This window comes from Corylus avellana, chromosome 3 (assembly GCF_965113065.1).
Source record: "Corylus avellana chromosome 3, dhCorAvel1.hap1.2, whole genome shotgun sequence".
Taxonomy (NCBI): Eukaryota; Viridiplantae; Streptophyta; class Magnoliopsida; order Fagales; family Betulaceae; genus Corylus; species Corylus avellana.
The window spans coordinates 28,505,657-28,531,476 of record NC_142492.1 but is presented as its reverse complement, the minus strand read 5'-3'; the positions used below and the strand labels follow the sequence as shown (position 1 = coordinate 28,531,476).

Below are 25,820 nucleotides of genomic sequence, written 5' to 3'. Positions count from 1 at the left end.
TCTTGTTGTTCAATCCTTGGCGGGAAGTTCCAATCAAGGGGGCGTACGAGAGGTGTGGAGGAAGTTGTGGGCACTACCGGTTCCGAATGTTGAGAAACATTTTCTCTGGAGAGCATGTCATGATTGTCTTCCCATACGTGAAAATCTATCCAAGAGGAGAGTCATCACAAATTCCTTGTGCCCTTTTTGTGAACGCAAGATGGAAACAGGTTTTCATATTCTTTGGCAATGCCCATCAGCTAGTGATGTATGGAGTATGGGCCCGATTAAAATCTAGAAAAGCAACTTCTACGGTCCTGATTTTATGCAGGTAGTAGAAGGCATTTTTAATGTTTGTTCGGAGGAGGAACTTCTCCATTTTGCGGGGCTTGCACAGCGTATTTGGTTGAGAAGGAATGAGGCTCTCCATGGGAGTGTATTTACCCATCCACGTGATCTAGCGTAGCAGACTTCCCGAGCTATAGAGGAGTATAAACAAGCCCAGTTAATTGGGGAAGTATCTCTAGTAGTGGAACGGGTTCCTTCTTTGACACAGTGAGAAGTTCCGGGATATAGGTGGGTTAAAGCCAATTGGGATGCGGCCTTGGATCGGATGAATGGGCGGATGGGTTTTGGAGTTATTGTTAGGGACCATAATGGACACATGAAAGTGATACACAACAAATTTTTAAGGGGCTTTCTTTCCCCGATGGCAGCAGAAACCCATGCAACTTTGCTGGCTATTCAGGTTTGTACAGAGATGGGCTTTTTGCAAATTCATTTGGAGGGATATGTCAAGGTGGTGGTGGATACTGTGAAGACTATGGGGGACAATTATGGTCAAAATGGGCATGTGATGGTGGATATTCAGGATGGTGTTCGAGCTTTTTCTCACTAGAGGATGGAGCATGTCAAACGTGAGGGGAATGCTGTCGCCCATGCCTTGGCAAAACTTGCAGTTTCTGTTAGAATTTTAAGCTGTGCAGAAAGCTCTGATACCAATTGTTAGAATTTTAATCTGTCTTACTCCATAGCATATGAACAACAATAAAAAAAGAATGTAAACGTACCTTCTTTGCTTGAAGATGAATCTGCCATCTTCTTCCCTTTGGCCTGTTGTGTTGTGTGTGTAGAGGGCACTAGTCTCTCAACCCTAATTGCTCTGATGACCTATTGAAGTCTAATGTGCTAACTTCATTATATATGTAGGGTGAGAGTACATGGCTTCCTCAAGTGCTTATGGAATTGGTCCAGCCCATTATGGACCCAAATATTAAAATGACTATGCAGCCCACCCAAAAGTGAAATAAAATACAACAGTTTCTTTTTCTATGGATAGTATGTAGGTTGAAGGCTTTCCTGAATGTATTCAAGGAATTGTTTTATTGGAGCAACCTACTCTAGGTCAGTGATGCATTGTTTTGCAGCAAACCATACTTCTCTCTGTGTTTCACTCTGGCTTCGAAGAACCTAATGGGGACAGTGGTGGGTGTAGCCTGTAAGGTGGCGCTAGCTATTGTCCAATTCAGACCATTAGGGAGAGGTCAGACTTGAGTTGGGATGAGGTGTTCTTGCTCTACGGACTGTAATCGTGAATTTGTACTGTTGGAGTTATTTCACTTCTCCTTTATTGATCTTTTAATGAATCAAAAATGAAAGAGAGGAATCCATGAAAGGAAAGATTATTTTCCCTAAAAAAAATAATCCAACTAAGAACATTTATATCTTGCTCTAAAATTTATTTTTTTATTTTAGTTAAAAAATTATATATTTTTATTTTTCAAAGCACCTAAATTTGATTCTTTGAGAGAATATACAATATTAATTATTAAAGGAGGTACGTGGACTTTTACCTTAAAAAAATAATAAGAATATTTTACGAAGAACATATTCTTGCGAAACAAACAAAGGCTTAAACGTGATAAAACCAGTATTTGACGTGTCATCTCGTTACTGGTAAAGCACATATACTCTGCGGTGACTTTAGCTTCCCTAAACCCCAGCGAAACCCCGAAAGCCCTCCGTGTTCGTGCAAAAAACCCTGTGGGCACTCTCTCTGCGAAACCCTAACACTTTCAGTCCGAGAGAGAGAGAGAGAGAGTATGAAGGAGGAGGACGCGGGCCCACCCAACAGAGAACTGTATGCACTGCTCCACATATCACCGGAGGCCTCCGACGAAGAAATCCGGAAGGCTTATCGCCAATGGGCCCAAATATATCACCCGGACAAGCACCAAGCTCCCCATGTATGTTTGTTCACACTTGTTCGTGCCTTTTTACTTTGAAGTCTTTGAGTAATTCGGAGTGATGTTAGTCATTCAAATGCAATGTTGGCTGTATGGGTGATGTAGTATATCATCTGATCGGAGCATTTATGGTGCAAATTTGTATTTTTGGCAAAGGTGAATGAGGTTAAACTTAAATGTATAATTTGTATTGTTTGTAAATTTTAGTAGTTATATTGTTGTTTAAGACATTATGTGCTTTTTATGTTTGAATTTATGCTAAGAGGCAGTTTAGTTGTGTATCTTTTGATGAGTCTAAAGAATCTGGCAGGTAGGAAGACAGCCATTGAAGCTATTTGAGCCATGAATTGAAATGGGAGATGGGTGGAAAATTTAAACTAATGGGTAGTTGGTATGTTACATTGATCATAATCTTAATAGATTATTTGAAAAAAACAGAAATGGGAGGCAAAAAGATGAAGCAGATTCCATTTGGGTTATCATATATTTGAGCTATTAAGAGAGATTGTACAGTGAACTTCATTGCAATATGGACCTCTTATGAAATGAGATGTCCATCAAACCCATGTGTGGCCTACTGTAGTTCTTGCATTCAATGTTATGGCTCCTTGTTTTATTTTATTTTATTTTTTTATGGAAGCTAAATTTGGTTATATCTGATGGAACCTAGAATATTTTCGATTCAGGGTTAATTTAGGAGGAATCTATTTCTAGAATATCGGGTGGATACTGGTTCCACAAGTTTTTTTTATTCTATGAGAAGAATTAATTTATCACGGTATCTACTGCTGTTAATACTTTCTGTGGCATTCCATCCTCTTGGGAGGATGTTTTTGATTGTGGCAACCGAGACCTGGGGATTAAGCAATCGTCGCGAATGATACTTCCACATGTATAGTTTGTTTGATTAATAGGTCCACCTTTGATCTTATTTGTCAAAACAGAAAAAAGTTTGACTTGAATCCTACTCCATACTTTGAATACTTGAAATCTAGAACAATAGGGATTGATGTCAGCCTTTTGGTTATTATGTTAAATCCTACACCCTTTGTTCCATAATTGGTCTCTTTTTTGTGAATTTTGTTTGTCTCACAATGTATCCCCTTTCAAAACGTTAAAAGTCTATTTCATCAAAATAAATAAACAAAGAAGTTAAAAGTTTACAATCTCTACTTTGTTTTTTATCCTCATCCCGAAAATTTTAAGCACTATGAGGATAAATTGATAACACAAACAAAAAGCTAGAGTTTTCAAGGCATTAAATTCTCCTCCTTAAATTTCTGTTTTATTTTTTCAAATAAGACACTTGTGGAATGAAGGGAGCATCTATTGTTTGCCCATCAGTTATAATTACGTGTTACCCCACTTTACCTACCCTAGCTAGCTTTGACTATATTTGGGCAATCACATTTTTCTTTTTTTTTTTTTTTTTTTTTTTGAGGATGAAATTGTACATGTGGCTTCAACATTGAAATGAAGTGAAGGGGGCTTTGCATATCTCATCTTTAGCTTCACAATTGAATTTATGGTTTGTTTCATTATTGTTCAAGGTTTTAGATTTCCTAAAAGAGAGTATTTGACAAAATTTTCATCCAATACTCGCTTTCAGATGAAAGACATTGCTACAGAGAACTTTCAACGGATATGTGAAGCATATGAAATTTTATCAGATGTAAACAAAAGGCAAATATATGACATCTATGGTATGGAAGGGCTGAATTCTGGTTTGGAGCTTGGTCCAAAGCTGAATAAGGTAGAAGAACTAAAGGAAGAACTTGAAAGGTTACGGCGAAGGAAAGAAGAAGAAAAGATTTTTGCACATTTCCGACCGTCTGGTACAATGCTAGCAAATATGTCTTTGCCGCACTTTCTAAATGGTGGTGGCATCATCCAAGGGTAAGTTTGATATGAGAAGCATTATGCTCCTTGATTTTTTTGCTATTATCAAACTCATTCCTCCTGCCTCCTCACACACATACACAGAGATATGCACGCAAAGAGGTTTTGTTATTTTTGTTATTTTTTTTTTCTTGTTTTTCTTTTGATGATGAGGGTGTCCTGGGATTTGCCCCAATTAATTTCCAGGCATGTACACTCCCTTTGTCTCATACATATGGGGCAATTACTAAGTCATGATGGGCTTTAGTAGTGGCCTCAAGGGGATTTTTGCACCACTGGGGTTTTGTTTTTATTTTGTTGAAAAACTATTTCTCCCACAGGTTAGATCTATATGCCTGTGAATCTTTATTTTTGGATCTGGATATATTTTGTTACTTACATATCTTGTTGGTTACCCAAGAGGCTTATAGTCTCATTTGTTATGTTAAATCACGTTGGTTCTCAATATCTTAAACATATTTAATTCCGTGCATGTTAAGCTTTTCAGAAAGTTTACCTTAGTGCTTACTGTTTCAATTTTGCATTCATGTCTTTATATACCTAAATGTCAGAATGGCTATGACAAGTGAAGTTCAGTCTCAGATATCCAAACGCAATGCTATTGCAATTGGTGGAAATTTGGTAGTTAATGGGAATTCTGGAGGTGGAGCTGCTACTGCTGTGTTCAGGCATCAAATATCTTCATTTTCTACTATGGAATTTATGGCTTCAGCTGGTTTACGGGCATTAATTGGGGTGGAAACATCTCGGTAGGGCATGTGCTTATGTATGTCATTTGACCTTTCAGCATGTTTACAGGCTTACCACCTTCTATTGTTTCTCTGCTCAGTCAGCTATCATCACACTCAACTGCAACAATGGGCGTTGCTATGTCTTTGAAAGATGGTTCATTGAATCTTTCCAACTCCTGGACCCGCCAACTGTCTGAAACTGCATCTGGAAATGTATGCTTCGTTTTGTTTCAACTTTGCTCATTCCCCCCCACCCTACCCACCACCCCCTTTCTTTTGTTTTATACATCATTACATCAACTATGGTATATGACTATTTTGGAACAATGGTGACATGCATTTGGAAGAGATCATATCATGCTCATTAGGGTCTGTACATCAGTTTGCAGTCTATTTGATCAAATTATGTGGGGATTAACAGTATAAAGGAAAAGTAAATGATCCAGCAAAAGCATGATAATGTTAATAATAATGTTAATAATGTAATTGGCAAAGAGGCCATTTTTGGAGGCAGGAAAAGTTAAATATTTGTTTTTTACATTTATGCTAACTTTATTGTGGCTGCTAATATCTTTTTGAATTTTTTGATTGTCACCTTTACATCCCCTACAATATATGATTATTCTAGAGCAATGGTGACGTGCACTTTGAAGACATCATATCATGTTCTTTGGGGGGTTTTTTAGATCTGTTCGCAAGCTATTTATCAATCATGTGGGGATTAATAGTATAAAGGAAAATTAAATGATCCTTCAAAAGCTTGATGATGTTAACAATGTAGTTGAGGCCCTTTTTGGAGGCTGGAGAAGTTAAATGTTTGATATTTACATTTATGTCTACTTGATTGTGGCTTAACATCTTTTTTGTTTTGTTTTTGCCACCTTCTCTTTCACAGATACAACTTGCTTTAGGTCCAGAGTCATCTATTGCAGTTGGATGGAAAATGAAAGATGTGAAAATGTCTGCAGCTGGAGAACTGAAGGTACATATGCGATTCTTGTTATTTGAGCATGTTAAAACTTTCTTTTTCCCTAGAGAAGCTCATGATTAAGGCTGTAATCGAGCCTAGTTGAGTCAAGTATTGGCTTTTTAAATTCGGCTCGACAAAAAATTATGTATGTGCTCGAGCTCAAGCTTGAGTTGAGCTACAGAAGCGTTTCCAAACTTTGCTCGACCTCGACTTGAATAAACCCAATGAGTCGAGCTCGAGTTTAAGCTCACTTTAAAAAATTCCAGTTTAAATAGACTAGCAAAAAAACACACAAATCAACCAAAAATAAAAAAAGATATGAGCTGTAGAAGCAAAACCCCTAAAGAAAATGAGAAGAGGAGAAAAGAAAAACATATTAAAATCACGAAGGCAAGGGTCCTTTGGATCTTTGATGGAGTCACAGATGGCAGCCAAGTCAATGTTTGTCTCATTCCTAACTTTCTGTTTCTTAACAATTTTTCTTCCTCTAGTATTATCACAACAAGATTGGATAAAGAAGGCTACAAAGAACGAATAGGGGATGGACCTATAGAGGAAGAGGAGAGGGTTAAAGAGGGAGTTGAGAGGTGGGTATTAGAGGAAGAGGGAGCTACTATACTAGAGGGAGTTGGAGAAGGGATGGGTGTAAGCCACGACTAAGTAACCGAATTGTGGTAGGGGTTGAGTTGTAGGACATGTGGGTGATGGTGGTTGTTGTGGTACTTCATTTACATGGTGGGGCTCATTTGTGTTTGAGGGGAGCAGGAAAGACGCGGCGGGGTGGGGGTTGGGGGGGGGGGGGGGGGGGGAGAGAGAGAGAGAGAGAGAGGGGTTATTCTTTCTATAATGAGGTAATTGGATGGTGGTTGAGGAAATAAAATTAGATAAGCCATGAGGAAGGGCCTATAAAGAGTAGTGAAGAATAACCCCCTTTTGGAGGGGACTCACCACAACTTGTCTTCACCTTTTTGTCTCACTCTAACTAAATACAACACCCTGAAGAACGAGGCAATACAACACTATAAAGAACGAGACAAAGACATTCACTTTCCAATCATGAGCCGCTTTGGCAAAGGTCACGTTTCACTAAATGGAATCACTAGGAAGCTCCAAGTGAGTCGCCATAGAAGCATTCTTTGCATAGGCAATACCATATAAAACTGGAAAGGCTTACTTTAAGGGCAATATCCCCATATCATAAATCATGTCAGAATACCTTGGAGCTATCTCCCACCTCAAATTTGGTATGACTTGAAAACTTCTCCCAACCCCTCATAATATTCTTCCATGACCCCACTCCATACGTCCTAAGAAGCTCATTAGAACACTACCCACCCCATGAATTGTCAAATTTAGAGTCAATCACCACTCTTCACCAAGTCTCTTTCTTAAGCCTATAGCACCTAAGCCATTTTTCTAAAAAAGCACAATTAAACATCAGCAAGTTTAGAATCATCAACCCTCCCTTAGAGATCAGCAAACAAACTCCTTTAGAGATTACCGAACAAACTTTGGACCAACTTACCAAGTGATGTATAAACTCTTTACCTAGGCCACCCCATAAGAAATCACGTTGAAGCTTCTCAATACAGTTCGTAACATTCGTAGGAAGAGTAAAGAGGGACATGAAATATGTAGGTAAATTGAAAAGTGTACTCTTGATAAGGGTAACCCTACCACCCTTAGACAAATACATCATTTTCCAACTAGCCAACCGACGCTCTATCTTCTCAATAACATTGTCCCAAATATGCTTGGCCTTATAGGAAATCTCCAACGGAAGACCCAGGTACTTCAATGATAGAGGAGAAACTCCACCACCCATAATACTAGTCTATCCATCCACATTATCAACATATACCATAGGAACCAATTCCGACTTAGCCAAGTTTATCTTCAAGCCTGAAACAGCTTTAAAACATAAGAATAAGCACCACCGATGATGTACATGATCTGGGTCAATCCTACATAAGATCAAAGTATAGGTGAGAGGTTCAATCCCACCAACTTAGAAGCCAAAAAAAAACCCCATTCACTGCCGTAGAAATCATCCTACCTAACGCGTCCATTATAATGATAAACAACAAATCAAGCCACATGAGCTACTAAAAAATCTATGGGAGTGCCGTTTACCAAAATTGAGAAACGCACTAGAAAATACAATGAACTATTCAAGAGCACCATTTCCCATCAAAACCGCACTTCCTCATCATGCACAACGGGAAGTCTCACTTAACATGATAATTAGCTTGTTCTAAGTACAATTGCAGATAACACCCGATTCTCTAGATCTTATTCTGCTATTAAGGCATTCATTTGCAATAAGAACGGGATCTAGGTTCTACCTACCTCAGATGAATGTATTCTGCGACTGAGAAATAATCTTTTCCAACACCATCTTAAGCCTGTTTGCTAGAATCTTGGTAATAATTTTGTAAATGCCACCCACGAGATTGAGATTGGGCAAAAGTTCTTGGGATTCATTGCCTTTGGAATCTTCGGAATGAGGATGATGAACGTAGCATTTAGGCTTCTTTTAAACTTACTTCTAACTTGGAAGTCATGAAAGACCTTATGATGTCCTCTTTTAAAACAACCCAGCAAGCTTGGAGGAACGCCATAGAGTAACTGTTAGGGCTTGGCGCCTTGTCACCATTCATAGCTTTCACTACCTCCAACACTTGCCCTTCCTCAAAGTCCCTGTCCAACCAACTAGACTCAACCTCAGCAATAGAATCAAAAGAAAGACATTCCAATTGAACAACTCAGTGTACAAATTTTTATAAAATTGGACAATGTGTTTGCTGATCTCCAACTAGTTGGTGGCAATTGTACCATCCTTCAACAAGGAGTCAATGGAGTTCTTCATTCTATTTTGTGAAAAAACTTCAAACACTTGTCACCCTTCCTTAACCACAAATCTCTAGATTTCTGCCTCCAACTCTCTTCCTCCTTGAGCGTGGATCTTTCTAACTTGCGAACAACTTCTGCCGTCTTCATTTTCTCCTCAATATCTAAGGCCCCTCTCTTCTTCAATGATATAAAAAACACGCAGCTCTTCCAAAAGGATTTCTTCTTCCTCCCTACATTGCCAAACACCTCCTCATTCCATCTCTTCAAATCAACTTTTAAAGCCTTGCGCTTGCTAGCTAAAATTAAGCTCAGAGAGCCTTGGAAATGATAAGAGTCCCACCACTATTTCACCGTGTCCACAAAACCCTCCAACTTTAGCCACATATTTTTAAATTTGAAGGACCTGCTACCTGCTACCCCTTTAAAAGTCACCACAGTCAAGGAGGATTAGGAAATGATATGAGAATAGTCTAGGAAGCCTCCTCTAGGACGCACTAGGAATTGGGCTTCCCATGCTGGAGAAAGAAGGAATCTATCAATTTTGGACCAAGAGGGTGATCCTTGATTATTCAACCAAGGAAAGTACCGCCGACAAGAGGGAGGTCCATCAGGCCCTAATAAAAAATGAAGAGAATTCTACACTAGTTGGGCATAAATGAGCTTCTCCTGATTTCTCACTAGGAGTAAAGAGCTTAGGAGATGGTTCTTTAAAAGTTAAAAAATCAGGAGAAAGAGCAAACCCATTCTCCTCGCCAACTAAAGGAGAGGAAGTTTGATTTTGAAAACACGGCTTCACCTAGGCACCAGTAAAAGGCCCCTTTGGGTTTGCAACCTTGACACCCTTCTTCTTAGTCTTGATAGCATAACCAGTAAAATCAAAACCTCCACCTTTTTGAAGGGAAGACTTCCTTGAGCCACCGCGCCGCCGGCAAGATCTTAAGCCACTACATGATCTATCAATGTAGAGGCGCCATTGAACCCTCTCCTCTTGGTGGAATCTGAAGGAGAGGATGTTTGATTTTTGGAACATTGCTTAATGAAGGCACGGGTAAAAGGCCCCTCTTAGATTGTGTGATCTACCAGTGCAGAGAAGCCGTCAAAGGACACCCTTCCAGCCACCCCCGATATAGAATGGGGTGCATCGATTGAGGCCGTAGGAGCTCCGGGCTGACCCATACCCGAGTCCTTACTCGCGTCTAAGCCCTAAGTGGCAGGTTGAGGATGACACGTGGTATAGATGAGATGGATGGTGTGGAGGAACTATGGTCAAGTAAGTGTATATATATATTTTAAATGATCTTCAAACGAGTTGAATCGAGTTTTTATAGGAGAAGTTCTCGAGCTGAGTTCATACAAGCTTGGTTTGTTTATTGAGCGAAACAAAATTTTTGTTCAAACTATTTTTTTCTTTTTATAAGTAATCGACATATATCATTAAAAGCGTAAGGCACCCTTAAGTTCACAATAAGTATACAAGTGGAAAGTATCTAGCTCGAACGTGCAAAAAGAATAAAGAAATCACTATAACTAATCATCAAATGAGAAGCATAAGCAGTTATCTAAAGATACAAAGTTTTGAAGAATAAGGACTTAATCTCCTCCAATATTCTCTCACGGTTCTCAACAGTTCATCAAGTCATTTCCACCCATAAATACTATAAAAAGCACATAGGCTCCATTTTCCACACAACACTTTGCATACTGCTAGTAGTTCACCAACAAGCATACAAGTTGACTACACGTCTGTATAACTTAAGACAGTCCAAAATGACTCGAAAAAGGCAATCGAAATGGCATTAGCCATGTCACAATAAAGTAAAAGATGGCTTACAAACTCTCCATTTCTCTTACGCATGCAACTTATGTCCACCACAATGATGTGCCGCCTCTTGATGTTATCCATGATAAGGATTTTAAGCAACCCTCTTTTGGAAGGGACCCACCACATCTTATCTTCACTTGTCTCAATCTAGCTGAATACAGCACCCTAAAGAATGAGGCAAAAACATCCACCTCGCAATCATGAGCTGCCTTATTAAAGCTCACGTTCTACTGATTGGATCCACCATAAAACTCCAAGTGAGCCGCAATAGAGGCATCCTTTGCAGACAATACTAAATAAATCTAAAAAGGCTTCCTTAAGGGCCACATTCCCACATTATTGATCATGCCAGAATCTAATCTTTGAGCCATCTCTCATCTCAAATCTCGTGTGACAAAAATTTCCCCAGACTCGCCTAATATATTAAAATAACCCCACCCCAAATGCTCAAAAAGGCTCATTGGAACATCACCCACCCCACGAATTGCCAAATTCAGAGTCCACTGCCACTCTCGACCAAGCCTTTCTCTCATGCGCATAGCGCCAAAGTCATTTATCTAAAAGAGCACGATTGAATCCCAAAAGTTCCGAATTTTCATCCCTCCTTTAGAGAACAGCAAACAAACCTTGGACGAGCTAACCAGGTGATATTTGATTTCTTTGCCTAGCCCACCCCATAAGAAATTGCGCTAGAGCTTCTTAATACGGTTTGCAATACTCGCAGGAAGAGGAAAGAGGGACATGAAATACGTTGGCAAATTAGATAGTGTGCTCTTAATAAGGGTAACCCTAACACCCTTGGACAGGTACATCATTTTCCAACTAGCCAACTGAAGCTCAATCTTCTCAATAACATTATCTCAAATTTGCTTGGCCTTATAGGAGGCCCCCTACAGTAGGTTGAGATACTTCATATGCAAAGAGGAAACCCCACAACCTAGAATACTAGCCAACCTTTCCCCATGATCAATGTTTCCCACAGGAACTGGTTTTGACTTAGCCAAGTTAATCTTTAAGCCTGAAGCAGCTTCAAAGCATAGGAATAAGCAACACAGATGACGAAGGTGATCTGTATTGGCACCACATAAGATCAAAGTATCACTAGCAAACAAAGGCAAGTGAAATCAAACCCACCAACATTACCCAAAGAGAAACCAGACAACAACCCCCCACTTAAACGAACTAAGTTTGAGCCAAACTCAAGCTTTTTATAAACAGTTCGGTATTTACATCCTGTGCATGATACTTTTAAAAAAGACCATACCAGATAGAAAAATGTAGTAACACTCCTGTAACTGTAGAAGTTATGCATACAAGTTTAGAAGTGATATACACCTTCGTCATTCTTTTCTCTATTGACCTTTTTATCAAGTGTATCTGTTATACAACAGAGACTCCTCAATCCTTTTTTGAACTTGAGTTATCTGTTGGGTCCAACACTGTTTTTGACATTGTATCATGGTTTATCTGTGTTCTAAACCCATTTCACTGCCATTTTTATTCTCAAATCAGGAATTATGCATAGTTGGGTGGCAAGCAGTCAATTTATGTCACCTAATAGTTGCTTGTATCTAGACTCATCTCCATTTCTCCCAATCTCAAACGGCGACTGTCTTTTTGGTTGTAAATGGAGCTCTATTAAAACTTCTTATTTTGTTATTTACTTCTCAATGCTTGACCCTATCTCTGAATATCAATTGCAATTCACCAGTCAGCTCCCAATTCAGATTATTGATCACAATTGACAGAAGTATATCAGTATGTATCCAAGCTCAAGTATAGCCTAATCTAAGTATATTCAGCTGGGCTCCAGTCAATTCTCCTTAGAGTACTTGAATTTTCATGTTCTGCATTGAGACAGGACAAGACAAGCACATGGGTGGTCCTGATATCGGATCATAAGACCTTGGAATTTATGTGAGAATCTGCAAAGTAATTTGTGTTTGAAGATAGGGATTGTTTCGTGGTTTTTTGGGTGGTGGTATTTATCATTTTTCGTCGTCTATGAGCAGTGGAGGAGAAAGGTGAGAGGGATGCAACGATAATGAGAAAACATTTTTGTAGGAATCATAGATAGACATAGGTTTTGTGATGAACAATAAAGTGGCCATAGATGTGACTGAAAGACCATGAAGGAAGGAGCTTGTATGTCGAACTTTGTGACAGAATTTATTTAGAAGTGTGATCAGGATTGCAAGAAAATGATAGCTTGCAGAGATGGTGGTGATGGCAGTAGTAGCTGTGATGAATGTCCTTTGAAGGAAAATGCATTATGGCCTATTATTTGATGTTCTATATATGAACATATTTGCAGTTTGTTGCAATTAATATTAAATGAGGCTTGCTGTTATTTTCCTTTAAATTTTGGAGTACAATGTGGAGGGATTCTTTCCCATCTAATATATTTGCCATGTGCACATGGACAAAAAAATCACTTCAGAAAAATATAGACTTGTTGACTTGTAAATCTGTGACGCAACTGGACCATCATTCATGGCCAGCCTAGGAGTGAATGATCTTTTTCATAATGGAAAACATTATATATGTAACTATGTTGTCAATATTGTGTCCAGCTTCTCCATTGTCTTATACTCTCTCATCTTTGTTCTCCTATATTAAAACCTCCATGTAATATTATTTCCAAGTTGCCCAAATTTTGCTCCCTCTTTCCCCCCTCATCCATCTTTAACTACTGCAGTTTGGCACCAGTTCATTTGGGGCATCAGCTCACTATAATCATCAGTTTTCCTCAAAGTCTCATGGCCGCATTGGTGGGAAAGTGGGAAGGTATGTGTACAGAATCTGTCTGATTACTGATTAGTAAGAGTTGTGTTTACTGTTATGTTGATTAAAGATTCTCTTCTTGAAGTTGTTTGGTTTTTCATTTTTGGAATGTCTCCCACTTTAAATATCTTTACAGGTTATTCATTTCTGTATTATTTTGACACCTATTTTTGCATATCTTGACATTTTCAATTTTCTGTGTTAACTGGTATGTAAATAATTGTGATGAAAGAACGTGTGAAAAATTGTTTCTGTGGGTATTGATGGGATAGCTGGTTGGTCATATACAAATCCTCATTATAAGTGTCATGACTTCCTCACATATTGCATTAAATACCGAGAAATTATCCCAGCCTAATATTATATTTACTATGATTTTCCTCTTAAGGCTATTGACTTCAAATCCAATACGAACCATAGGAACTATCACGCTGTTAGAAGAGATATTAGGGTTTGAGCCATTAGGGTTTCAAGGGTAGTTTGGTCTTTGTGTTAGTAGGGTTTAACCTATATATTTGGTTGTTTGTATTAGGTCAAATAGGTTGAATAATAACAGGAGGCAGAAGCCTCTTTCTCATCTCTTCTCCCTCTCAAACTCGCCTCCTACAAATCTTTTTTTTTTTTGATAAGTAATGACTCCCCTCCTACAAATCTTAGCACACGCAAGTTAGAAATGCATGACATTTTAATTGGAGGACTTTTTAGAATGCTAGGAGTAGCTGTCTTGCCAGAACTGTTGGAAATAGAGAGGTGCTGAGGCACAACTTAAAATGTTATACTAATAGTTAATCAATATCTACCCTGGTTATATATATATATACACACACACACTAGTTTATGAAAGCAAAATTGCTAGCAACAAAAATATATGTTAATTTTTTTTTATTATTATTTTTTTTTATATAATAATAATAATAAAAAAAAACCCAATCAACATAACCCAATCAACATAAAACATATGGAATTGCGAACTCCATAATTCTATTGCTACTTCACAGTGAAGAAGAAGATGATCAATGGACTCTCCACCCGTCTTGCGCATACAACACCAATTCACCACTATGACGCTTCTCTTCCTCATATTATCTAAATTCAAGATTTTTCCTATTGTGGTCGTCCATACAAAAAACGCCTCTCAAAGAGCCTTAACCCTTCAAATACTCTTCCAAGAAAAGGGTAACTAATATAACTAGCAGGAATGGATAACACGTGATAATAGGACCTCACTTCAATCTTTCTCCTTTTGGAAGGATCCAACAAATTCGAACCTCTCCTCCTTGCCTTACTCTAAAGAGAATACAATGGGTCAAAGAAAGAAGAGACCAAATCCATCTCCCAATCATGCATTGGTCTAGTAAAAAATATATTCCATTGAAAATTTCCATTTCCAAATTGCATATAATCTGCCACTTATGCATCCTTACAACTTGCAATACTAAATAAGTTTATATAAAAAATCTTCAGAGGCTGTTCCTCACACCACAAATCATTCCAAAACTTGATCGTAGACCCATCTCCCTCCCTCCCTCCCTCCCCCCCCCCCATATCTAACAAAACTAGAGAAAACTTTTTTTTTTTTTGATAAGTAAAAGTATTATATATCAAGAGCGCAGAGGGGCGCAACCCATATACACGGGAAGTATAAAAAGAGAGCGCCTAGGAAGGAGAGAAATGAAAGAGGAAGTCAGAAAAACTAATTACTAAAGGAGCTAGCCAAGCGGCCGTCCAAGAGTAAAGAGTAAAGAAGAAAAAATGAGTCAGCTCCTCTATAGTCCTAGTAGAATTCTCAAAACATCTAACAAAACTAGAGAAAACTTCCCACCCCTTCATATATTTTCACACCTCCCCTCAAACTATCATACTTAGTTTCCACCACCGATATCCACAAAGCCTCCCTCTCCATAGTGTAATGTCGTAATCATTTTTCCAGAAGAGCTTGATTAAATTGAATTAGGTTTTTAGCCCCAAACCATTTGATTTCATCGGAGTACAAATTCTCGACAATTCACTAAATGGAACTTAAACTCATCACCAATTTCAGTTCAACGTGATGGAATAGAGAATAAAAGACCTCGAGAGGAGGCTACAAATGTTGCGAAATAAGCAGCAAGAGCTTTTGGTTCAGGCCTCCGCAGCGGGAGACAACTAGACTCTAACAAGTAAGATGACCTATGTAGTGTAGTTTTAGCTCTAAGAACTAAGATGATCTATGTAGTTCACGTCGTCTTACAAGTTGGAAACCTCATTCTAGTTGATTATGTTAAGCTAAGCTTTCTATTATAAATGTTCACCTCAATAGATTTATCATATCACCTCATTATTATGTTTAAGAAGCATTCTCTTGTTAGCTAAAATATCCCTCCGAAGTTTTTCAAGCCTATTAGCCATGCTTACAAGAATAGGAAAGAGAGACAAACAATAAGTAGGCAAATTGGAAAGAGTGCTTTTTATCGAAGTTGACCTCCTTAGATAGAAAAAGCCTCTTCCAACCAGCCAAACAATGTTCCATTTTTTAAATAATGCCATTCCAAATAGAAGAAGCCTGGTAAGAAGCTCCCAAAGCAAGACCCAAGTACTTTATTGGCAAAGATGCTATTCCACAACCAAGAATACAAGCCAAACCACCTACATCACCCACATCACCAATAGGAATTAGCTCCGATTTAGCCAAAATAATCTTCGACCCCGAAACTTGCTTCAAAACCTCTCCCATTGATCCCCTTGAACTGCATATTCATGAAGGCCAAAAAGGAAGCTTCAAAGTAACGCTTTCGAAAAACCACTTTTACCAAATAAAATCAATTGAACATATTTTGAAGGCTTTGTTGAATGAACATAAACATTTGCAGGCTTGCAGCATATAATCTAACTTGTAGGTATGTATTTGCGACTTATCAAAAAAAAAGGTACGTATTTGCATCTTATATGTGTGTATTGTCGTTTATAGCAACTTTTTTAGCTCGTTACAATCTGAAATTTTATAAGATAGCTGAAAGATGAATCCTAATATGAATGCAAGGCAAGCAAGAAAGGATGGGATACTAAATAACTACATAGTAAGAATTTTGGGGAAAAAAAGTCTTGCTGGGGTGATATCATTATGAGCAACAAAAACAATAATTACTCGAATCGGGAGAGTATGATTGCTGTTGAAGTAAAAATGGAGAGGATATGAGTATGTTGACAAATAAAACACAACTCAAGGTTTTTGATGCAGACACATCATTATTCTGTCCCATTATTTGGATAGGATCCTTTCCTGACCAAAGTTTCCTGATGACTAATATTCAATTCATGCTAGCCGGATTCTTCATCCATGCACCAGAAGTTTACCAGAGGTCACTGATGTCTATTTTAACCAGTTTTAGTTGGCATTAAAAACACCTTTCATTTAATTTGAATGAAATTGGAGTTATCTGTATCTAATGAACCATTTAATGGGCTTCTTTATGGACAAGATTTACGTATGGTGCTTAATTTGATGCCCTTCTACTTACTCTTCTTGTTGTTGCATGAAGGATTTGTTTTTTTGGTTCTATAAAGGAGTTACTATGCCATTCTTTATTTATCTTGATGATTCCTATAATCCTATTTAATGTTTGAACTTGTGGGCAAAGTGCAGAGTAAATTAGGGTGTGATGGCAGGCTTAATTATGAGTGGGTACGCATGAAGCTGATACCTTTAAGCAGAACAGTCTAGTAAATGTTCCTTGGAGTTTATTATACACTTGAAATGCTTTTATGCTATTCATTTATTGTGTTTATGTGTTGACACGATTAATATTTTCTGACACTGCTTGTCTTTCATTATGTCAAGTAATTTTTTGGATATTTTTCCTATACACATTTCAATAATCAGAGTATATTACTGCTAATTGAGATACTTTCAGCACGTGATTGCATTTATGCCTTGATGTAATAAGCTTGTGACTTGAAGCATTATTGTTGTAGCACCACTCTTGAGATAGAAGTTGGCGGTGGAAGGAAATTATCTAAATTCAGCACTGTCCGCATGTTGTACACAATAGGAATACAGGTAACATGCAGCTATGTAGGCAGAAAATGAATTTATGATTTCTTCATTTATTCCAGTGCATTTGTGTCATTTTCCTTAATGCATATGGTTGGTTGGATGTATAGATTAATTTCCAGAAATATCATGCAACTGGTACTGGTTCATCATAATTTTTCTCAAATAAATGCTTATTTGGATTTTACTGGAAGATAAGAAGATAATAAGGGCTTTTCTGCAAGTACGTAGCTGTGTTGCGAGTGACTTAATGTCAAATTTTTATACCCATTAAAAGAGAAAAAGATTTTGTGGTGGGACCTACTGGATGCCAACCTTAGGTAATCCCACCAAAGTTAGGTAATATCCAACCAAATTTCTAATAGGACAATTGACCTCAACTGGAGAACTGCTAGTTACAAAAGGTAATCCTACATGAGAAGTGTGTATGACATGCTAGACTACAAACATTGATTCAAAATATTGGTAGTTTGGTCTTGGTTCATCTTTCTGTTTTGTAGGCTTTTGTCTTTTGTTGTCTCCTCCCGTTTGTCTTGTTACAGATGCTTTGTTGAGCATTGGTATTTTCACCTATCACTTGTTGTTTTCTGTTGACTATTAACTAATGCTGGAATTTGTTCATCTCCGAAGGGAAATGGTCCATTACTTATGGCAAGAAGGGAAATTTGCCCCCCTACAAAATTTCGCTGATTAGTTGTCAACGGTCTTTGGACCAAATGGCATCTCCTTTTCCCATGAACAAGGGGTAAAAGGTGAGGTAATGTGTACATTTACCGAAGAGGAGGAAAAGAAAAGGTTTCACAAATGAGTTAATTTCTACTGGACCTCTTCCGCCAGAAACATCCGATGGAAGCCTTTCACATGCAATTTTTAAAGAACATCCTTCATTTGGTGCTTTTGCATAACCTTGGAGTTAAGGTTGTCCAAGGGATTTGATCAGGGTGACCCAACCGGTCATTGTGGAATTACCTAGTAAAATCTTAGTAATATTTTGGATTTTTCTGAAACCTTGGTGCCTTGGGCTAGTGATCTTTGGACCAAATTGCAACTCCTTTCACCATGAAGAAGGGGTGGAGGATGAGATAAGGGGTCAATGTCGTATGGGTAGTAGTGTTTATCTATCAAAAAAGAAAAAAGAAAAAAGAAAAAAAGAAAGCAAACGAAAAGAAATCTTGATGCTTAAGGCCATTTTATTTAGTTGGCTGTTGGTGGGTGGGTATATATGTGTTTTTGGCATGTTTAATTGTAATACAAATGTTCCTTAAAGATTTCCATTGAAATCATTTATTTGGATGCCTTGATCATTGAATATAAAAATTCCATAGTTTTATCTAGTTTAATCTTTCCTTTTCTATTTTTCATATGGTCTTAGAAAGATAAAATGTCATTTAACTGATATTTTATGGAGTTAGTAAGAGCACTCTCTCTTCGGTTTGTTGTTTCAGTTGTCTCACATTTCTTTGTAAGTCTAGCGTGTTTGTTATCTTTTGTTTTATTTTTGCAGGGTATATTTTGGAGATTTGAATTGCATCGTGGCGGCCAAAAGTTAATTATTCCTGTAAGAATATTTTCTACTCTCACTTATTTTTGCTTATTTCACTTCAAGATGAACATATATATATATATATATATATATATATATATATATATATATATATATATTCTTCCTTCAAATTTGCTCACATTATTCTATGAAACTATTACTGTAGTATATTCTGGAAATACGATAGAATAGAACCTAGTACTGATAGACCTCTTTGGTTCTAATCTGTTGTTGATGTAGCGGCCAAAAGTTAATTATTCCTGTAAGAATATTTTCACTCTCACTTATTTTCACTTATTTCACTTCAGGATGAATATATATATATTCTTCCTTCAAATTTGCTCACATGATTCTATGAAACTGAAACTGTAGTATATTCTGGAAATACAATAGAATAGAACTTAGTACTGATAAACTTCTTTGGTTGTAATCTGTTGTTGATGGGCTATATCTTGCAGATTTTGCTTTCCAGGCATTTGAATCCTGTGCTTGCAACTGGAGCATTCATACTTCCAACCTCCGTTTACTTTTTACTAAAGGTTTATTGTGAATTGCAAACTCTACTGTTTTCCTTTTTATTCATGTCAGATGAGTTAACTATGACTAGGAGTCTAACTGAAAGGATAGACTCATTAACTATGCTTTTAGACTCAGTTTAATATGGGGTGTGTTCCGAAAATTTAAGGTTTAGCAGAAAGTGGTTTGTTCAAACTGTTATCTTTTTAGGATTTGTTAGAATTTAATTTATACTTGGGCCCCTGAATATACACTTAAAGAAAAAAAATCATCAATAAAAAATAAGTATTCTTACCCAGTGGGTGAATGTGTAATTAACAAACTAATAAAATACAAATATTGGTTTTTCTTACTTTTTTGCTTCTTGCATTTTTTTTTTTTTAATGACAAGAACGTAATTTCCAGGAAAAAAAAAAAGGAACTAGATGTAATAAGCTGGAATCCTCCGATATATCATATCAATCTATGTTTAACTGATCAGAAAACCTAATGTTCTTTGGCCAATTATGATATGTTTATGGTCTCAAGGCAGGTAGCCAATAGATTGCTCTTTCATCTCTGAGAAAGCGTATCGAAGAACTGACCTTTTTTCCATCCTTAATGTTGCTGAATCTTTTTTTTTTATTTTTTTTTATTTTTCCATCCTCTGCTATTTAACTGCAATTTGTGTACAATTTTTTATATTTGAAAGATTACAGCATTTTGGTTTTATATTAATAAGATTTACATGGCGTTGCCAAAGGTAAGCGATGGTCATTAGTTCCCACTTGTTTGGATTCTTTGCAGAGTGCCCGAGTAACCACTAATTTTTTTATATGGTGTGACAAATCGTACTTGGGATTTGTGAACGGGTCGAAAGATGGAAGTGTTATAATAATATAGTTTTTAACCAAACTACTTCATCTGTGTATTATTTGCTAATTTTGTATCCTTTGCATGCTTGCAGAAATTCGTTCTTAAACCATATTACCTTAAAAAGGAAAAACAGAAGGCTTTAGAGAATGTGGAAAAAACCTCTGCCAAGGTATGGGTTATTTATGTGGCTAACTGTGTTGTAGTTTATGCACTGTGACAACTCTATTATTGATTGTCTAGATGCAATTTGGATTGTTCAATTTTTTCTTGTATGAGGCCATATTCTTACATCCATACACATCCACAAGATGCAACACGCATGTAGATGCATACCTTCATAATGCATTGTCTGCCGGCATGGATTTTTGTAGGAGTATCTCGATATCTCTCTGCGTAGCATGTAAATAGAACACTGAAAAATGGTTACAGGTTTAGATAGAAAAACATGCATACTTTATGGCTGGCTTGACTAGCCTGCAGGCCATCCTAATTAGTTTGGGCAAGCTTGGTCATTATTCAAGCTCAATCTTTTTGTTCGAGATTGGCTCATTTTATAATCATGGATGCTTTGTGCCTGGATAAGAAAGGAAAATGAAAAAGGACAACAAAACTTGCAAGCCAAGCTGAAAGAAACCCAAGTAGCTTGCCGGCTTCTGGGCTCATTTTCAATCTGATGAAGTAAACTTTTGAGCTCACTTCATACTTGGTAAACTTTTGAGCTCACTTCATACTTGTAAACTGGAGCCTTCGGAAAGCTTCACCTTAGCTCAAATTCGAATTGATCCTAAAGATTTTAGTTTGGGCAAGTTTGGTAAGTAGTGGATGCCTCACAAGCCATTTGGCTCAATAAACCTGGTACTCCAAATGAGTTATACTTAATAATCCAAAAGACCAAACATATATTCCAAGAGTCAAATTTTCGTTGGTTTTCTGAATTTCAATGTCAGCAAATGAATAAAATGGACTGTAGTGATGTTGGCACATCATCTCAGCCCTTAATGAAGTCACATCTTAGGTAAATGTTATTACATTTTACAGTTGAAAATGTTCCCTGCCAATTTGCCTAATAATCATGGAGCTTCCAAAAAGAAATTCAGATATATGCCATTCAACGGTTATACATCCATCTATATGGCAAATTGGCTGTCTGCCAATTTTCCAGACAGCGAGCCTACCTAAAGTAGTTTGGACTCGAGCTCCTTTAGCAAATGAAACTCAGCTCAAGCTTGAACCAGACTTGTTTTAGTAAACAAGTGCGTACAGATGATACATGAGCAGCTTAGCTTGTTTGCTAGCCACTAGATATGTCAACAGCTCAGCTTGTTTGCTAGGTGATGCAACTTGGCATGGTGGGAAGCTGATAGGGTCGCAGCCCTGAAAAGAAAACGTACAAAACTGCCCTTCTCGCAAGTTGGTTCGATCCAAGTGCAATCGAATATCTACTGACGGCCCGTTTTGACCTAGTAAAAGTTGGAAAATTTTCATGAAATATAAATTTGTAGCCCTTTGAATAAGCTTTCCAACGCCACCAAGTTTGCCTCCATATGATCTCGAAATCACAAGATATGGCCATTTTACTATGACTGGTTTGCTTGTAAACTGCTCTGCATCACTAGGCTACTCTACATTTATTACCGAAGAGAATATGTGGATATAAGAAAAATGTCCTTAGGTTTTGCTTCCTATTTCAACATCCTCAAAAGTTTTTTTTTGTGGTTTTCCTTTGAAGGTCCATATGAATATAAAAGCTTTATATATACATACATGTGCACACATTCAAATATATATGTGGATGCTAAAAGGTGGAGTCAACGTCTGAACCGCCTCCTCTACCTCCTTAGTAACAACTCTTCTAACAGATTCTTAATAATGAACTGGAAAATTGCCCAGATAGAGAGAACCAAATTCCACATGGAATTGCTAGCTGATTTACCTTGGTCCCTTATACCATGCTACATGTATATATGGAATCCTGCATTGTCTACTCACCAAGTGATCAATGTTTCACATGTTATTTCTCGCCAATATTTATGCAGTCAAAAATATGCTAAGCGGTAATGCCCACTCCCTTTTAAAGTTTAAGAGACTGGTAATATATATTATGAATAGGTGGTGAAGAACAACTGTCATCCAACCATGAAAAATATAATATACATGGTGGACCATAGAGTACTCGGTACGTAGTAAATGCTAAGTAAATGTTAATGTTGTGGATATATATATACAGGCACTAATAGAGTCGGCACTTTTGTATCATTTTAAAAATCATCACATCCAGCTAGTCAAACTGGTGCTGTCTTAATGGTGGGTGAAATGCCAAAAAGTCTCTATAGCACTTGTTAACAGGGCTTACGAACAGCATAATAATATCAGGAAGGAGTTTGAAATTAAATTCTTTTTTTGTACTGCATTGGGTTCTGAATGTCTGCAAATGTTAAGATTTTTGAGTTGGGTGTTTTTTTTTTTCTTCTCTGTTGTCTGATTGATAATACGAGGTGTGTTTCACTTATTTTTCCTTTACCTTTACTCAAAAATGTTTTGAGGGAAGTATAATTACTTTTGGCCCTGTTTGCAGGTACATGAGGCAAGAGCAGCAGCAGAGAAAGCTCAGCAGTTACTACAAAATGTGGCCAATAGGAAAAGAACTAGGCAATTAGAAACAAATGGATTAGTTATTACTAGAGCATGGTATGGAAAGCGTACCACTTTGAGTAGGAAAAATGAATCAAGTGAAACACACAATGAGTTGACTTCACAAGTCACGGATGTCACACTACCTCTGAATTTCCTGGTTGATGATTCTGGACAACTCAAGGTATTTTACTTCAAGTGCTGTTTTTCCTTGTCTGTGTTAAACTATGAATCCATCCTATGTTCCTATGGTAATATAGAGTGATGTGAAAATTGAAATATTCTGATAAGTTATTGCAATTTTGGACTATCTACATAATTACAAGCCAAAGCACATTTTGTTCATAGCCTCTGCAAATTACCACAAGTAACCCTCTTGAAAGAGTCTTAACTTAAGTTACTAATTTTCGGTTTGAACTTTGCCAACTTATTCACAAGATCATTTAATCTTTTGCGTAACTACTCGGAAAAATATGTGTTACTAAATTGGGCTAAAAGAAGTTAGAGAGCAATATTGAATAGAAATTACCTGATGACTTATGACTGCCTGCAAAAGACATATTTGGTCTATGGTATTAATTTGATCAATCATCATACTTGTTGGTTGCTTTATATAGTTAACTGTTAAAAATCCTTGACCTCAAATTTTTAAACTGAGATTAATCTAGTGCTTTGGGAGTTGCTATGTTTTTCACTTTGTAATCTAGAGATCCCGTTGTATGTCGTAATTTTTTGTTGTTCAATCTGTTGGTGCAGCTTCATGAAGGTGTGAAAAAGTCGGGAATCATGGGGTTTTGTGATCCATGTCCTGGAGAACCTAAGCAACTGCATGTGGAATACACTTACAGGGGCGAGAGTTATGAGGTACTACTCACTCTTTTGTTTGTAAACGAAAGGATGTTGATGAAGGTTGTTGATTTGGGTAACTCTTGAATTTGTGAATCAGGTGGTGGTTGATGATTACGAGGAGTTGCTAATACCAGAGGAAAGGCACAGAATCTAAGTGCCATTCATTATACTTTCGCCTTGGTTACCTCGTGCAATTTTGCACGTTTCACATGCCTGAGGTACCTCAACTAGATTGCCGCCTTTTTTCCGTCATGGTGGTAATTATGTATCTAATAAGGCGGTGATTAATTTTTATTAAAATTTTTGAATAAGGCGTTTGTTGAATATTTTGTTCAGTTGTATTATATTTCTCATGGTGAAATACAAATTTTGTACTTGAAATGGCAATGTACATTTTCATTTAGGGCAGTTTTTTGTAGACTCTGATGCGTATAATAGTGGACCTTTTTGGATATGTTGTGTGGGCAAAGCAATCAATGTTAAGAATTGGAATGGAAGTTTAAACATGTATAACACCGTCAAGTTTGTTCTTTTGATGTCATTCACCAAAATTTGAACCAATATCAATTGCTTGTTGATAAATTTTATTTGCCATATGCCAAACAAACCAAGCTTTCCTTGTTTTCTGAAAACCAGCAAGCATTCAGCCTGGCAAAGTTGGGAGAGTTGGGTAAAAAGAAAAATCTGGGCAATGCCAATGTTCCAATGTATTATTATATAAGAGTAATGATAAATATCACACCGTTATCTTACCATATGTGGTATACCAATTCACTATTGATTTTTTAATTTTTATTTTGTAACAATGATTATCTAAAGGTGGATCGGCAATGTCATGTCACCATTGTAAGATAATGGTGGGATAGTGATGCGGTATATAGAAGTATTCGATTTTGGGAATAATTTCTCTTGTGTGATAATGAGATTTGGGTGTATTGGGACTTTGAGATCTGAGTGATTTTCTCTCTACTATTTTGTACTTCATATTTTGATAGTGGATTTTTTCCGAGTCGTCTCCCCAGTGGATATAGGCTTGTTAAGCTAAACCACTTAAATCTTGGTGTCGTGTGTTGATTGCCTAATCTTTGTTATTTCATGTTCTTCTTATTTTTCACATCTCACGGGTCTTGGAAATAGGATTAATTTCCTAACAACTGGTATTAAAGCTTTTGGTTCGAGTGGGAGTGATGGCAGTAGAAGAAGGAAAGATAGGAATCGAAAAATTCAACAGCACAGATTTTGAGTACTGGAAGGTGCAGTTTGAAGATATTCTTTATGGGAAGGACCTCTATCAACCTCTTTTGGGAGAACAATCCAACGACATGTATGATGACGAGTGGGCTCTTCTTGATTATAAAGCCCTGGTAGTTATCAAGTTATCATTGTCAAAATCAGTTGCACACAACGTTGTAAAGGAGAAGACCACATCAGGTCTAATGGTGGCTTTATCAAGTATGTATGAAAAACTGTTGGCTAACAACAAGGTGCATTTAATGAATAAATTGTTCAACCTAAAGATGGCGGAAGGAGCTTCAATAGCATGACATCTCAATGAGTTTAACACCATCACAAATCAATTGTCCTCGGTGAAAATTGATTTTGATGATGAGGTTCGCACGTTGATCGTCTTGGCGTATTTGCCAAATAGCTGGAAGCCGTGAGGATGGCTATGAGTAATTCTGTAGGAAAGAGTAAACTGAACTATGAAGACGTCAGAGATTTGATTCTCAGTGGAAGAGGTTCGCAGAAGAGATGCAGGTGAAGCTTATTGTTCTGGTGCTGCTTTAAACCTCGAGACTCGGGGCAGAAGACAAAACATTTTATATATGTAGAAAACATTTTATTGACTTAAGCATCAAAGTGTCTCTGTTGATATCTCTAATGAGTTACCCCTTGTTTTTTATTTTTATTTTGCAAGTACCCTAGACCAAGTCGAGGGCCAGGTAGTGAGCAACTCTATCAATCGTGACTAAATTTAACATCAAAATCTCCTTGAAAGAAAATTTAAGATATCCCACGAGAATCAAAAAGCCATTTTCTTAATTGGTTACAATAAATTGCATTTGATATGAAGTCCCCATCACCTTTAGTTATAATAGTGGTAGGTGTAGT

At 37.3% G+C, this 25,820-nt stretch overlaps 1 protein-coding gene across 1 annotated transcript; it reads left to right on the top strand.

The window, feature by feature from the left end:
• Window positions 1-1,989: 1,989 nt before the first annotated feature.
• Window positions 1,990-24,238, top strand: OWL1 (DNAJ heat shock N-terminal domain-containing protein). The gene is made up of 13 exons (XM_059584966.2): window positions 1,990-2,225; window positions 3,835-4,121; window positions 4,676-4,873; window positions 4,954-5,068; window positions 5,751-5,837; window positions 13,199-13,287; window positions 17,236-17,320; window positions 18,819-18,872; window positions 19,316-19,396; window positions 20,320-20,397; window positions 22,804-23,043; window positions 23,616-23,723; window positions 23,806-24,238. The coding sequence occupies exons 1-13, from the start codon at window positions 2,082-2,084 to the stop codon at window positions 23,860-23,862; spliced, it is 1,623 nt and encodes a 540-aa protein (XP_059440949.2). The 5' UTR covers window positions 1,990-2,081; the 3' UTR covers window positions 23,863-24,238.
• The last annotated feature ends 1,582 nt before the right edge of the window (window positions 24,239-25,820 follow it).

Bases quoted from the DNA above. Each gene is read 5' to 3' on its own strand.
- OWL1 (XM_059584966.2), top strand. From the start codon at position 2,082: ATGAAGGAGGAGGACGCGGGCCCACCCAACAGAGAACTGTATGCACTG. The intron at 13,288-17,235 runs GTATGTGTACAG...TTATTGTTGTAG, and splicing joins ATTGGTGGGAAAGTGGGAAG to CACCACTCTTGAGATAGAAG. The intron at 18,873-19,315 runs GTAAGAATATTT...TATATCTTGCAG, and splicing joins GCCAAAAGTTAATTATTCCT to ATTTTGCTTTCCAGGCATTT.